General features: G+C 41.1%; 2 protein-coding genes across 5 annotated transcripts in view; one reads left to right on the plus strand and one right to left on the minus strand.

The window, feature by feature from the left end:
* LOC138975331 (synaptic vesicle 2-related protein-like) overlaps positions 1-2,615 on the plus strand; it is a 37,570-nt gene extending 34,955 nt beyond the window's left edge. For both annotated transcript variants that reach the window (XM_070347987.1, XM_070347988.1), the window contains exons 13-14: positions 1,796-1,909; positions 2,302-2,615. In XM_070347987.1, coding sequence (XP_070204088.1) covers positions 1,796-1,909; positions 2,302-2,370 — 183 coding nt within the window. In that variant the 3' untranslated portion in view covers positions 2,371-2,615. The remainder of the gene's footprint in view (positions 1-1,795; positions 1,910-2,301) is intronic.
* Positions 2,616-3,996: 1,381 nt separating this feature from the next.
* LOC138975330 (putative transporter SVOPL) overlaps positions 3,997-13,152 on the minus strand; it is a 62,989-nt gene continuing 53,833 nt past the window's right edge. For all 3 annotated transcript variants that reach the window (XM_070347983.1, XM_070347984.1, XM_070347985.1), the window contains 5 exons: positions 12,965-13,042; positions 11,114-11,307; positions 8,835-8,924; positions 7,541-7,654; positions 3,997-7,318 (listed from right to left, as the gene is read on the minus strand). In XM_070347983.1, the coding sequence (XP_070204084.1) occupies positions 7,286-7,318; positions 7,541-7,654; positions 8,835-8,924; positions 11,114-11,307; positions 12,965-13,042 (509 nt within the window). In that variant the 3' untranslated portion in view covers positions 3,997-7,285. The remainder of the gene's footprint in view (positions 7,319-7,540; positions 7,655-8,834; positions 8,925-11,113; positions 11,308-12,964; positions 13,043-13,152) is intronic.

Consider the following 13,152-nt stretch of genomic DNA (forward strand, 5'->3'; position numbering starts at 1 on the left):
TAAAAATAAAAGCCGCTGTGTTTCATCTAATTTTCGCCGACTTGCATAGATTCTTCTCATATGCCGTGTTAGTGGCATGTACCTTATCATCCACATTACCAAATGATGAGTTAGTATAAAATTCCCACCCGCTAGCAGAAAACACAAGTGTTATTCCGATAACGTACCAGCTAGACCAGTTTGGAAGACTGACTCGATCGACTCTGTCATACGTTGCACTGACTACACTGAAATACGACTGCATCAGTTCAGTAAATGAATGGTTTCCGAATTATTATTTCAAGGCAAGAACAATCGTAATCGAAAACGTGTAGGGTTCAGAACGTTCTTACCATAAGACCAGCATGCCTCGTGCATGCAGACTGCATGCAGTGGTTTGATTGCCCTAGCAGACGACATAAACCCCGCTCAGCAAATTAACATGTTGGGCAAATGTGAACGAAAAAACGATGGGGATATAATACGTGTAGGGTTCAGAGCATTCTTACCGTTCATATTTAGTATCAGACTCCCCGATGAGTGAAGATACAACACGAGAAATATGCCACATTTGTTTTGAAAATGTGCGAACAGTCGAGTCCCGCTTCGAGTCATTTCAAGGGGAGTCACTCCGCACAGTCAATCCGTCGAAGCTCAACTGGAGGTTTGAATCGCAAATAATGAAGAGCAAAGTCCTTTCTCCGAGTTCAAATGAGGTCTCTCTGAAAGATCATCACTGTTCAGATGAACGCTACACTGGAATTTACCAACAGAAATTAAAATGCGTGTGACGAAAGCACGACACACTTGAGACACCCCACACAAAAGTAGATCTTTACTCAGTGTACACGACCTGACCACACAGTTATGCCTATTCAAATGCGCGTTGCAAAATGTGCCTTTGGAATCTTCTTTTTTCTATGGCGGTACTGACAATATCGTTATTGAAACAATCCCAGTGCACTAAGGGATTTATAGAGCAAATCTCGAAAATAATTATTGAACTCAGCGCTATGCGCTTCGTTCAATAATGAATTTTCTCGATTTGCTCTATAAATCCCTTAGTGCACTGCGATGTCTCAATAACTTAAATAATAGCACGCTTTACTGTACCTCTCTTCGTTTTAAGTTTCTGGGCGTGTTTTTAATCCAAACATATCATATCTATATGTTTTTGGAATCAGGAACCGACAAGGAATAAGATGAAATTGTTTTTAAATCGATTTCGGAAATTTAATTTTGATCATAATTTTTATATTTTTAATTTTCAGAGCTTGTTTTTAATCCAGATATAACATATTTATATGTTTTTGGAATCAGAACATGATAAAGAATAAGATGAACGTAAATTTGGATCGTTTTATAAAAAAAAATTTTTTTTTACAATTTTCAGATTTTTAATGACCAAAGTCATCAATTAATTTTTAAGCCACCAAGCTGAAATGCAATACCGAAGTTCGCGCTTCGTCGGAGATTACTTGGCCAAAATTTCAATCAATTTGATTGAAAAATGAGGGTGTGACAGTGCCGCCTCAACTTTTACAAAAAGCCGGATATGACGTCATCAAAGACATTTATCGAAAAAAGAAAAAAACGTCCGGGGATATCATTCCCGGGAACTCTCATGTAAAATTTCATAAAGATTGGTCCAGTAGTTTAGTCTGAATCGCTCTACACACACACACAGACAGACAGACACACACACACACATACACCACACCCTCGTCTCGATTCCCCCCTCTACGTTAAAACATTTGATCAAAACTTAATTGACTAAATGTAAAAAGCATACATGTTACTGGTGGTTGTCTTTCAGGTTTTAATGGTATACTCGGTGCCAATCACGGTCACTATATATGGGGTGGTGTGCCTTCTATGTGCACTGTTCACCTTTCTCTTACCTATAGAGACCATGGGAAGGCCTATGATGGTAAGTTATTTGCCATTGAAGTGTGTGTGTGTGTGTGTGTGTGTTTTTGTGCATGTCAGTATGTGTGTGCGTGCGTGCGTGCGTGCGTGTGTGTGTGTGTGTGTGCGTGCGTACGTGCTTGTGTGTGTGTGTGTGTGTACGTGCGAGCGTGCGTGTGTGTGTGTGTGTGTGTGTGTGTGTGCAGGTGTGGGTTTGTGCAGGTGCACAGTGGATTTTGTTTTTTAATTTGACATGTCTAATCGGATATTTCTATGGTCTAATGTATTTTGTAAAGCGCAAATGAGACTGCTATATCAAAAGCTCTAAGCTATATAAGCATGTTATGTTATTTAATTGTGACGTGCATGGGTTCAAAAGCATTTTTCTAATTTGTCCTTTATCTTTATTTTCAGCAATCAGTATCGTACGAACCGGCCAAAGAACCAGAGGAGACAACCAAAATAATAAGTGGAAACACCTAGCTTCCCATTTCATTGTGTTTTCTAAGCAACGAGTGACAACTTCCATGCAGAGACTGTTGAGTACACAGACTGTGTACACTACAGTCTATGTGTACTCTACAGTATCTGTGTACTCTACAGTCTCTGTGTACACAACAGTCTATGTGTACTCTACAGTCTCTGTGTACTCTACAGTCTCTGTGTACTCTACATGATTGAAAACGACGTTAAACACCAACAAAGAAATAAAGAAAGTGTACTCTACAGTCTCTGTGTACTCTACAGTCTCTGTGTACTCTACAGTCTCTGTGTACTCTACAGTCTCTGTGTACTCTACAGTCTTCGTGTACTCTACAGTCTCTGTGTACTCTACAGTCGCTGTGTACTCTACAGTCTTCGTGTACTCTACAGTCTCTGTGTACACTACAGTCTATGTGTACTCTACAGTCTCTGTGTAATCTACAGTCTCTGTGTAATCTATACTCTCTGTGAATTATGTGAAAATATGATGGGTTTTTTAAATTCAGTAAGGAGTTTTTAAAACAAGATGAAAAGAAAGAAGAAAAGAAAGAAAAAAGAAAGAAAGAAAGAAAGAAAGAATGAAGGAAGGAAGAAAAAGACAAGTCGCGGAAGGCGAAAATACAACATTTAGTCAAACTGTCGAACTCACAGAATTAAACTGAACGCAATGCAATTTTTCAGCAAGACCGTATACTCGTAGCATCGTCAGTCCACCGCTCGTGGCAAAGGCAGTGAAATTGACAAGAAGAGCGGGGTAGTAGTTACGCTAAGAAGGATAGCACGCTTTTCTGTATCTCTCTTCGTTTTAACTTTCTGAGCGTGTTTTTAATCCAAACATATCATATCTATATGTTTTTGGAATCAGGAACCGACAAGGAATAAGATGAAAGTGTTTTTAAATTGATTTCGAAAATTTTATTTTGATCAAAATTTTTATATTTTTAATTTTCAGAGCTTGTTTTTAATCCAAATATAACATATTTATATGTTTTTAGAATCAGAAAATGATGAAGAATAAGATGAACGTAAATTTGGATCGTTTTATAAAAAAATTATTTTTACAATTTTCAGATTTTTAATGACCAAAGTCATTAATTAATTTTTAAGCCACCAAACTGAAATGCAATATGGAAGTCCGGCCTTCGTGGAAGTTTGCTTGGCCAAAATTTCAATCAATTTGATTGAAAAATGAGGGTGTGACAGTGCCGCCTCAACTTTTACAAAAAGCCGGATATGACGTCATCAAAGGTATTTATCTAAAAAAAGAAAAAAACGTCCGGGGATATCATTCCCAGGAACTCTCATGTCAAATTTCATAAAGATCGGTCCAATAGTTTGGTCTGAATCGCTCTACACACACACACGCACAGACACACACACACACACACACACACACACACACATACACCACGACCCTCGTCTCGATTCCCCCTCTATGTTAAAACATTTAGTCAAAACTTGACTAAATGTAAAAAGAAAGACAAAAAGAGAGAAAGAAAGAAGGAATAGAAAGAAAGAATAGCTTTAAGTCAAGGAATAATTCTACTTCTCTTCCACCCCTTCCTTTTGAATAAAATCAAGAATAAAAGTTCCAATCCGGATCTCGGATTCTGACAATTGTTTCCATAAGTTTTGTTACCTTTATTTCATTAAATAAATATATGCATAGACACATTCGAGAGTCAATCTCATGGACAAAAATCACAATCGAAAATATATGGCCGAAGACTATTTTTCAGCTGCAAACATGTTTCAGTCACCACCAGAGATTTTTCAGATCTTTCACACATGAAAGCCTCATTGCAATAAATTCATGATTATAAAAAAATAATTAATTACTTTCATAGTTTCAAATGTGAGGTAATTATCAAACAAAAAGACTGCGCAAAAACGTACAGAAATGGGAACCATTACCAATATATATTAATTACCATGAATCTTAAAAAAAATATGCGTATATGCTACTTAATGTCCATAATTATATCTTCAACAAAATTCGAACACAAAACAGATAATACACTGCGCATCAGCCTAAATTCCTAAAAATGTCATGAATAAATTACGACAATTAGCAGGAAAGATCAAGCTTTTGTGTGTCATCTCTGGTTCTGAAACACAATACCATAGATTAAACAAATATTGCTCAGAAAAATAACATGCATAAACTGCAATTTGCACGTGTTAAGTGATGTAGCCAAAATCGTCGTGTCATACGAACATAACAACCGGGACATAAGCCTCTTCCTGTCTTTCCTTTGTTTCTCAAGTACACAAACAAGCTCAGGTATAAACACCAATGCTTAAGTGTCTGGTTAGTCACTGTGTCTAACAGACACAGACATACAGACAAACACACACGCACACACACACATAATCAATCTCTCTCCGAATACCATCTATTTAAACCTAAAAATATGTCCCGTTTGCCCAAAGGGAATGTAGACGAAGAAAATTTATTGAGCAAGAACCAAGACCTAATCGATTTAAAAAAAATACCATAGCTCCAATCGCAGTTATTCCCCACACTCATTTAGGCACTGGAAACAAAAGGCAGATTCATTGAAATCAAGTATGACATTCTTCTCACGAGACATGCAGAGAAACATCTAAAGTTCTCTCTTGTTTTTGTCTAACTGGATTTTCAAGAATATGGAATGCAAGTGAGCATTTGTTAGGTAACTGAGTATCACAAAAGTCAAACCGTATCACAGATTTCCCACATACTGGCAAACTTTTTACCGATTTCTTTCTTTCTTTATTTGGTGTTTAACGTCGTTTTCAACCACGAATGGTTATATTGCGACGGGGAAAGGGGGGAGATGGGATAGAGCCACTTGTCAATTGTTTCTTGTTCACAAAAGCACTAATCAAAAATTTGCTCCAGGGGCTTGCAACGTAGTACAATATATTACCTTACTGGGAGAATGCAAGTTTCCAGTACAAAGGACTTAACATTTCTTACACACTGCTTGACTAAAATCTTTACAAACATTGACTATATTCTATACAAGAAACACTTAACAAGGGTAAAAGGAGAAACAGAATCCGTTAGTCGCCTCTAACCCGCGGGGGGCATCGGGTAAATTCTTCCCCCTAATCCGCGGAGGGCATCGGGTAAATTCTTCCCCCAAACCCGCGGGGGGCATCGGGTAAATTCTTCCCCCAAACCCGCGGGGGGCATCGGGTAAATTCGTCCCCCTAACCCGCGGGGGACATCGGGTAAATTCTTCCCCCTAACCCGCGGGGGGCCAGTTGTGCTCACCAGCTCGGATCTAGCCTGGCATTGACACGGGATTATTCCATCCCTCTACTTCATATAATAAAAATCAACATCCTGGTGATACTGTTTTCTGTGCGGAATGGGAATTTTTGGATGCAGATTGACACTTGTATCAGTTTAAGAAAAAAATCTACATTCATTAAAAAAATTTTTTACAAAATTAAAAAAAATTGAATCTGCACAGAATGCACACAGCTTCTTAATTTGTGTCGGTGTTTTTCCCAAGTGAACGGGTGGTCTTATTCCAGGTACAAATTTGGCCAACTCTGAAATGTTGAACAAAATCGTTTTCTTGCAGGAAGGACAGTATACTTTTTACGTACATTGGACCATTGAATTGTCATCCGCAAACTTGGAGTTCTGCCACCATTGTTGCATGCAGTGTAAAAAAAAAGGTTCAACTCGGAATGCTCGCTGTAGTTCAAAATGACCACGCCACGGTTGTTTCCCTTGGTGCACGTGACCCAATGACGTCAGCTCCAAAGGTCAATATTTTGCAGTTCACTGACGAAGATCGCTTGATTACTGTCGGTCCCTCATTTAAAGGTACATTTCTTACCCGATTTAGCCTCATTTAGAACATAAATCTATCCAGGCGGTTACCTTGGTCAAGAGCATTCTCTCCCTTTGACGGCTACACAAAATACAGCCTGTAGTTCGCAAAGCTTAGGCACTGAATTTTGGCCAAGACTTTGAGAAATCAACTTCGGGCTCAATTCAGGAATTAATTCGACCAAGCCAACTTCGCTGCACGAAGCTTTGACACTGAGGTTAGAGCCTGCGCAGATCTGTGGTGGTTTTCATGATGGTTTACACGGGAAGAAAGGTCTACCGGGCTAACACCTTTCCGGTTCTCGCCGGAAATCCGGTCTTTGAACACTTTTAAAACCGGAAAATCCGGTTTCTTAAAGAAAACTTTATTCTTTATCCCTACAAGATAATAAAAAAAAGCCTTAGCTTCTGGTGGGCGCCGCCGTGGACCCTGGCCCTTCAGGGTTTTCTCTTTGTTTTGGGTGTTAGCCCCGAATCTATGCCGCAATTTTCTCCCCCCTTTCCTAACCTAGGTGGTGGGTTCAAGTGCTAGTCTTTTGGATGAGACGAAAAACCGAGGTCCCTTCGTGTACACTACATTGGGGTGTGCACGTTAAAGATCCCACGATTGACAAAAGGGTCTTTCCTGGCAAAATTGTATAGGCATAGATAAAAATGTCCATCAAATACCCGTGGGACTTGGAATAAAGTAAAAAAAATTCCATCTCACACGGCATTAAGTCTCAGGAAACATGAGTACACGCATGCAGGAAAAAAAATATATGGGTAGCGCCGTATGTATGGCAGCTCGCTTTCCCCGGGGAGAAAGCAGCCCGAATTTCCTTGAGGGTAACTTCACTGGACTGTAAATCTTATCCAATCCAATCCAATGTATCTAAAAACCACACAGCGAAGATGCACAGATGCTGAAACCTTGGCGACTGATCGTCGACGTCTCTGGGGTCCGAGTGTTGAACACATGTATGCACAATGTCTTTATCAGGTCATCGGTGCTGTCTGGCCAGGTTGCACGGAGATGAGTTTTCCATGGTAACGTACACGCTCAAAGGTCGGCTTCTCACGAGTGTCTTCCCTTTGTCAGTATCATTTCACCTCCATTTCCATTTCGACAAATTGCTGAAAACAAAATAAATTGAGTTTAGTTGGCAGAGAGAGCTCTCTCTCTCTCTCTCTCTCTCTCTCTCTCTCTCTCTCTCTCTCTCTCTCTCTCTCTCTCTCTCTCTCTCTCACTCTCCCTCTCTCCCTCTCCCTCTCCCTCTCTCCCTCTCTCTCTCTCTCTCTCTCTCTCTCTCTCTCTCTCTCTCTCTCTCTCTCTCTCTCTCTCTCTCTCTCTCTTACCGGCATAGCTCTGCCCCGTGTTTCAATGGGCATGGAGAAAGCCGTGATGGCGCACAGGAGACACACCACAGCATACGCCCATAGCGCCATAGACACCGAGTGCGCTAGTAGCACCTGTTCACACACATGGAACGCCAAGAAATATGTAAGTAATCAGCATTAATACCCGGTTCCCACTAAGACATAACCAAATATCTACCCGTACCCATCTACACACGATGTGAGAAGAAAAACGGATCCCGTTCTGGCACAATTAAAGGCACAGTAAGCCTCCCGTAAACCATCACAGATACTGTTAGGCTTTTACACACAGTACACACACACTTTCATTTAAATACTCACCGCTTGAGAACATCCTGGGTACCCTCCGTAAAGAGCGAGCAATTTTCAAAGAATTTATTTTTGCGTGGTTTATCTTACCCCTGAGCCATCGTGAACCCGTGTGATCCAGTTTCCATTTTTCACAATGTTGTCGTCAGTTTGTAATTCGCTGTGAGCTTATCTGCAATAGCACGTTATTATGTACCTCTGACTATGCACGAAACAAACGGCTGTGGTTCACAAGAACTCTAGCGATGGCTTTTGACTGTTCAGAGGAACTGGCGATAGGTATAAACCGTCGTCTGCTACGAGAACCACGACCTTGCGTGACCCTGCTTCCGGGCTTTTCTTTTTTCAAACTTTCAAAACTTCGAATTGTACTGATCTTGTCTTGATGAAAAAAGAATTCTTTTATGATTTAAGAATGTTTGTGTAACAAGCTGTCAATTTATTATTTAGATTTTAAAAGTTAGGTCTAGCGCCAAAACGCACCACGGTCCCATTGTGCGATGAGAAAATCGGCAAAATTAATTCTTTGAAAATTGCTCGCTCTTTACGTAGGGCACCTAGGATGTTCCCGTTCGGTGAGCGTTCAAATGGAAGGGTGTTTGTACTGTGTGTAAAATCCTGACAGTATCTGTGATGGTTTACGGGAGGCGCACTGTGCCTTTAACTACCTACCCAGGCCACTTGCACACTAAGGTGGGGAAAGGGGGGGGGGGCATCCCGCTCAGACACAACCAAATACCTGAACGCTTTCACATTAAGTTTTGAGATGGGAAAAAAAATCATCCACTAACTTGACTAAGTCAAAACAACAATAGCCTACCTTCTCAGTTACACAGGTAGATCAAGAAAACTTATCCTTCACGCAAACCAATGAACCAATCGCTGTAACATATTACGCACTCTTTCACAAAGATAAGAACTAACGGAAGGAAAGTATACAAGGACACAATCATGATGACATTACCTGTGCTACAAACGGGGTAACCATGGCTCCCACCCGGGCCCACATGGAGGCTGTTCCCATTCCGAACGTGCGTATAGAGGTCGGGTACACCTGCACACATACAACCGCCGAACGCATATATATGCACGGATCAACACTCACACACACACACACACACACTCACACTCACACACACACACACACACACACACACACAGCACGCAGGGGCGGATCCAGGGGGGGTTCTAGACACCCCCCCCCCCCACCCCGCATCCTAAAATGGAGAGAGAAAAAAGAAGAAAAAAATGAATATAAAGGAAAAATTATGGCTCAGATTGCACCAGATTGCTCCATTTTCCTTGTTTTTATTTTCCGTGGACCCCTATAGGAGCCGGCCTTCCTTGTCTAAATGACGGTTTTGGAAGGTAGTTGGGTAATTTGTTGGCTCAGGTTGCACCAGATCGGTCAATTTTCCTTGATTTGATCAACAACAACAAAACATTTAAATTAACTTTCTGGAAGGTGTACTGGGGAAGTTTCTTGGCTCAGAATGCACCAGATTGCTCCATTTTCCGGCGGGGCATGCCCCAGGATCCCCCAGGAGGTTCGGGCGATTCGCGCCCTCAACTTAACGCTTCGCGTCGTCGATCTGTCCATAAAAAAAATTGGAATCCCCCCAAAAATGATGTGATCCGCCCCTGGCACGTGTTGCGACAATAATCGCTGGCCTGCAGTGTTCGCTGACAACGTGTTTTGGTTGAGGTCACGTGGGTGTGGCTTGAAGTCGCGTGAGTTTAGAAAAACACACACGTGTGCTTTAGCGACCACTACAAGCATTCAACAGCGAATTGTGGCTCCGATGTGCGTATTTTCGAAAGAAAATGGTGTCATGCAAAGCGCACAATGCATAACAAACACTTCAGAGTTAGTTGTTCGTCAAGTGGGCCGGTAAAGTCGGTCAGCAGTGTGCACTATTTCCGCCTGACTATCGTGGGCGCTAACTCTGCCACACCGTTTGACAACCCTGACAGAGTTATTTCTGAACATTGTCTATTTTGTTTGTATGCCTATCCCTAGGGAACATTCAGGCAATTTGCGCGTGCGTGCGTGCGTGTGTGTGTGTGCGTGTGTGTCCAGGCATAGACAATGTTCGGAAATAACTCCGTCAGGTTTGTATGGGTTGTCAAAAAATTGAGTAGCCAACCTTGCCTTTTCAAGGACAAATACATTCACACGTGCTCCTATCCACCTGTTTCAGACACATCGTCTCGTTGCCGTGATTGGCAGCTCCAATGTTTGTCCCAGTAAAACCAAGAGTATTCACTCTTTCGCAACCCGTACAAAACCGACTGAGTTATTTTCGGAATTTGTCTATTCCGCCTCACTGAATAGGAAGCTAACTTTGCCACACCGTTTGAACATCCTCACAGAGTTATTTTCGGAATTTGTCTATTCCGCCTCACTGAATAGGAAGCTAACTTTGCCACACCGTTTGAACATCCTGACAGAGTTATTATCGGAATTTGTCTATTCCGCCTCACTGAATTGGAAGCTAACTTTGCCTCACCATTTGAACATCCTCACAGAGTTATTTCCGAACGTTGTCTATTTTGTTTTTATGCCTATCCCAAGGGAACAATCAGGCAAATGTATTGTTTGTGCCCAGCCCTTGATAAAACTCAGCCGAATTTGCTACACAAACGATAACAGCTCAGGCAACTCAACCCAGGAAAGAAAACACATATTGGAATCCTATCTTTTAAGTTTCTTGACGTATATGTTTTAAAGATTCCCATATCCCAGCCCTTTGGTGTGGCTGGGGGGGGGGGTGGGGGTGGATTGGTCCTGTGGTTTTTGATGGGTTTCTTTTCTCCATGTCATCGTATGCTTTTATCTAGTCCTTAATAGGCACTCCAACAAAGGCCTGTAGGACAGGAAGCTGCACCAAAAGAAAGAGAGAATGCTTACAGTCCTGTAGGCTAAATATTTCGCCTCTTAAGGACATGATATGGGTTATATAATAATTTGAGTTTTTACGCCCTCACGGCTTTTGATGAGATACACAAGTGTATGCGTGTTTATGTGGTATCAGCCACCTGCACTTATGGCAGAATGACCGAGGTCTTTTGTGTGCCATTGTGGTGACACGGGGGTGGGATATGGCTTCAGTCTCTGGGTCTTCGCATAAAGTTGACCCGTGTCCGTCCCCGGCCCGAATTCGAACCTGCGACCTTCCGATCACAATTCCAGTGCTCTACCAACTGAGCTACCGGAAGCTGCACCCATCTCTCACAACTCACCTCCAACGAGTAGAGGTAGACCCAGCTAAAAGTGGCAGCAGAGAAACCCCTGACCGCGAACATGAAGAAGGTGAGGACGCCGCGGCTGACAGGCAGCTGCATAAGGGCAAAGAAGAGGCCCGTAACGGACAGGTTGATGGTCCCCGTCAGTTTCCTCCCTACTGTGTCAATCAGTAGAACATTCAGTGGAATACCTGACAAGAGAAAAAGAATACAGTGAAACACCCTTTTTAAGACCCCCCCCCCCCCAATTTAAGACCCCACCCCCCCCCCCCAATTTAAGACCCCTTCCCTTGTAAGACCGTGTTTTCTCAGACTTTCTCCTCCTTTATAAGTTTTGATTTTTTTCTGATTTTTTAAGGTCTTAAAAGGGGGGGGGGGGTCCATTCGACCAAAGCGCGTTCAGTTTGATATCTCAAGTTAAAAAGAATACTTGACAATGATTGGTTCTGCGTAACTGTCACTTACTCTTGGTTTACATGTCGTATGCATTTAGAACGCTTACTTCCTGTAGAGATATATTGTGTGTCTTTACTTCACATAAGAAGACAGTGTCATGATGTCACACAAACACACGTACGACTTCCTCGTGTCGACCATGCTGCACGCCATGTGGTGTGTGTCACTTGTTTAATAACGCGCACATATCTCACCACAAGGAGACTCAAGGCGCACTCATACACGTTCTTTCGCATTAACAACTCAAGCACATTCATATACACTTACGCATAAATTACATGAAGATGACAAGGCAACAAACAAACAGAGACACGGCACTCAAAAGTAAGCATGAAAAAGAAAAGAAAATTTCAAATGTTAGCAATGGACAAACACAACGTTCCTTCTACAGGTTAGTGTGGACATTTGTATAATTGCCTGTTCTTGTTTCTCAGACATTTGTATTATTGCCTGTTCTTGTTTCTCAGACATTTGTATAATTGCCTGTTCTTGTTTCTCAGACATTTGTATAATTGCCTGTTCTTGTTTCTCAGACATTTGTATTATTGCCTGTTCTTGTTTCTCAGACATTTGTATAATTGCCTGTTCTTGTTTCTCAGACATTTGTATAATTGCCTGTTCTTGTTTCTCAGACATTTGTATAATTGCCTGTTCTTGTTTCTCAGACATTTGTATAATTGCCTGTTCTTGTTTCTCAGACATTTGTATAATTGCCTGTTCTTGTTTCTCAGATCTTAGAATAGTCCTTTGCCTTATTTGATTAAGATTATCAAGAGAATAGTATGCCAGCTCTTGACGCGTGTGATTTAAAACAGCATCTCGACAGACTGCATAAATAATCTCGTCGCACCAACTATACTTCAAGACAATGTTATAGACGCAGCACTTTCTAACTATCAACTTGAATCACATACTTACTGTTCAAAACATAATGTAAAAAAATGTATCTGTCTTTCAACGATCCCCCCCCCCCCTCCCTCCCTCTCCTGAAAAATGGAACATTAACTTACACATAAGATATAAAGTATTCTCACACAAGGAAGATCAAGTACAAACACACATTCGGAAAGTATACACACACTTGAAAGATACAATATACTCACACACAAAAGCTATACAAGGCTCACACATAAAAGATAAAAGTATGCTCACGCATTAAACATAAAGTATATTCACACATAACAGATAAAGCATAGTCACAAATATATGGTAAAGTATATTACACTTGAAAGATACAATATACTCACACGTAACAGATCAAGCATACTCACAACTAAATGGTAAAGTATATATTACACATAAAAGATACTGTATGCTCACACATAAAAGATACAGTATGCTCACACATAAAAGATACAGTATACTCACATATAAAAGTTAAAGTATACTCACACATAAATTCACCGAGTGTAGAAAAGATCATAGTATGGTAGTCATCACTTGTCAAGTATGCACATTTGCAATTGTTTTCTGAAATGCCACCATTTAGTAAGTTTCAAGCTTCGTAAACTCAATCACTATATTCAAAGATTAACCTTAGGAAGTTTAATCATCTTCTCTTGTTTTTGAAGATAAAAAAG

The sequence above is a fragment of the Littorina saxatilis genome, linkage group LG9, assembly GCF_037325665.1.
Source record: "Littorina saxatilis isolate snail1 linkage group LG9, US_GU_Lsax_2.0, whole genome shotgun sequence".
Taxonomy (NCBI): domain Eukaryota; kingdom Metazoa; phylum Mollusca; class Gastropoda; order Littorinimorpha; family Littorinidae; genus Littorina; species Littorina saxatilis.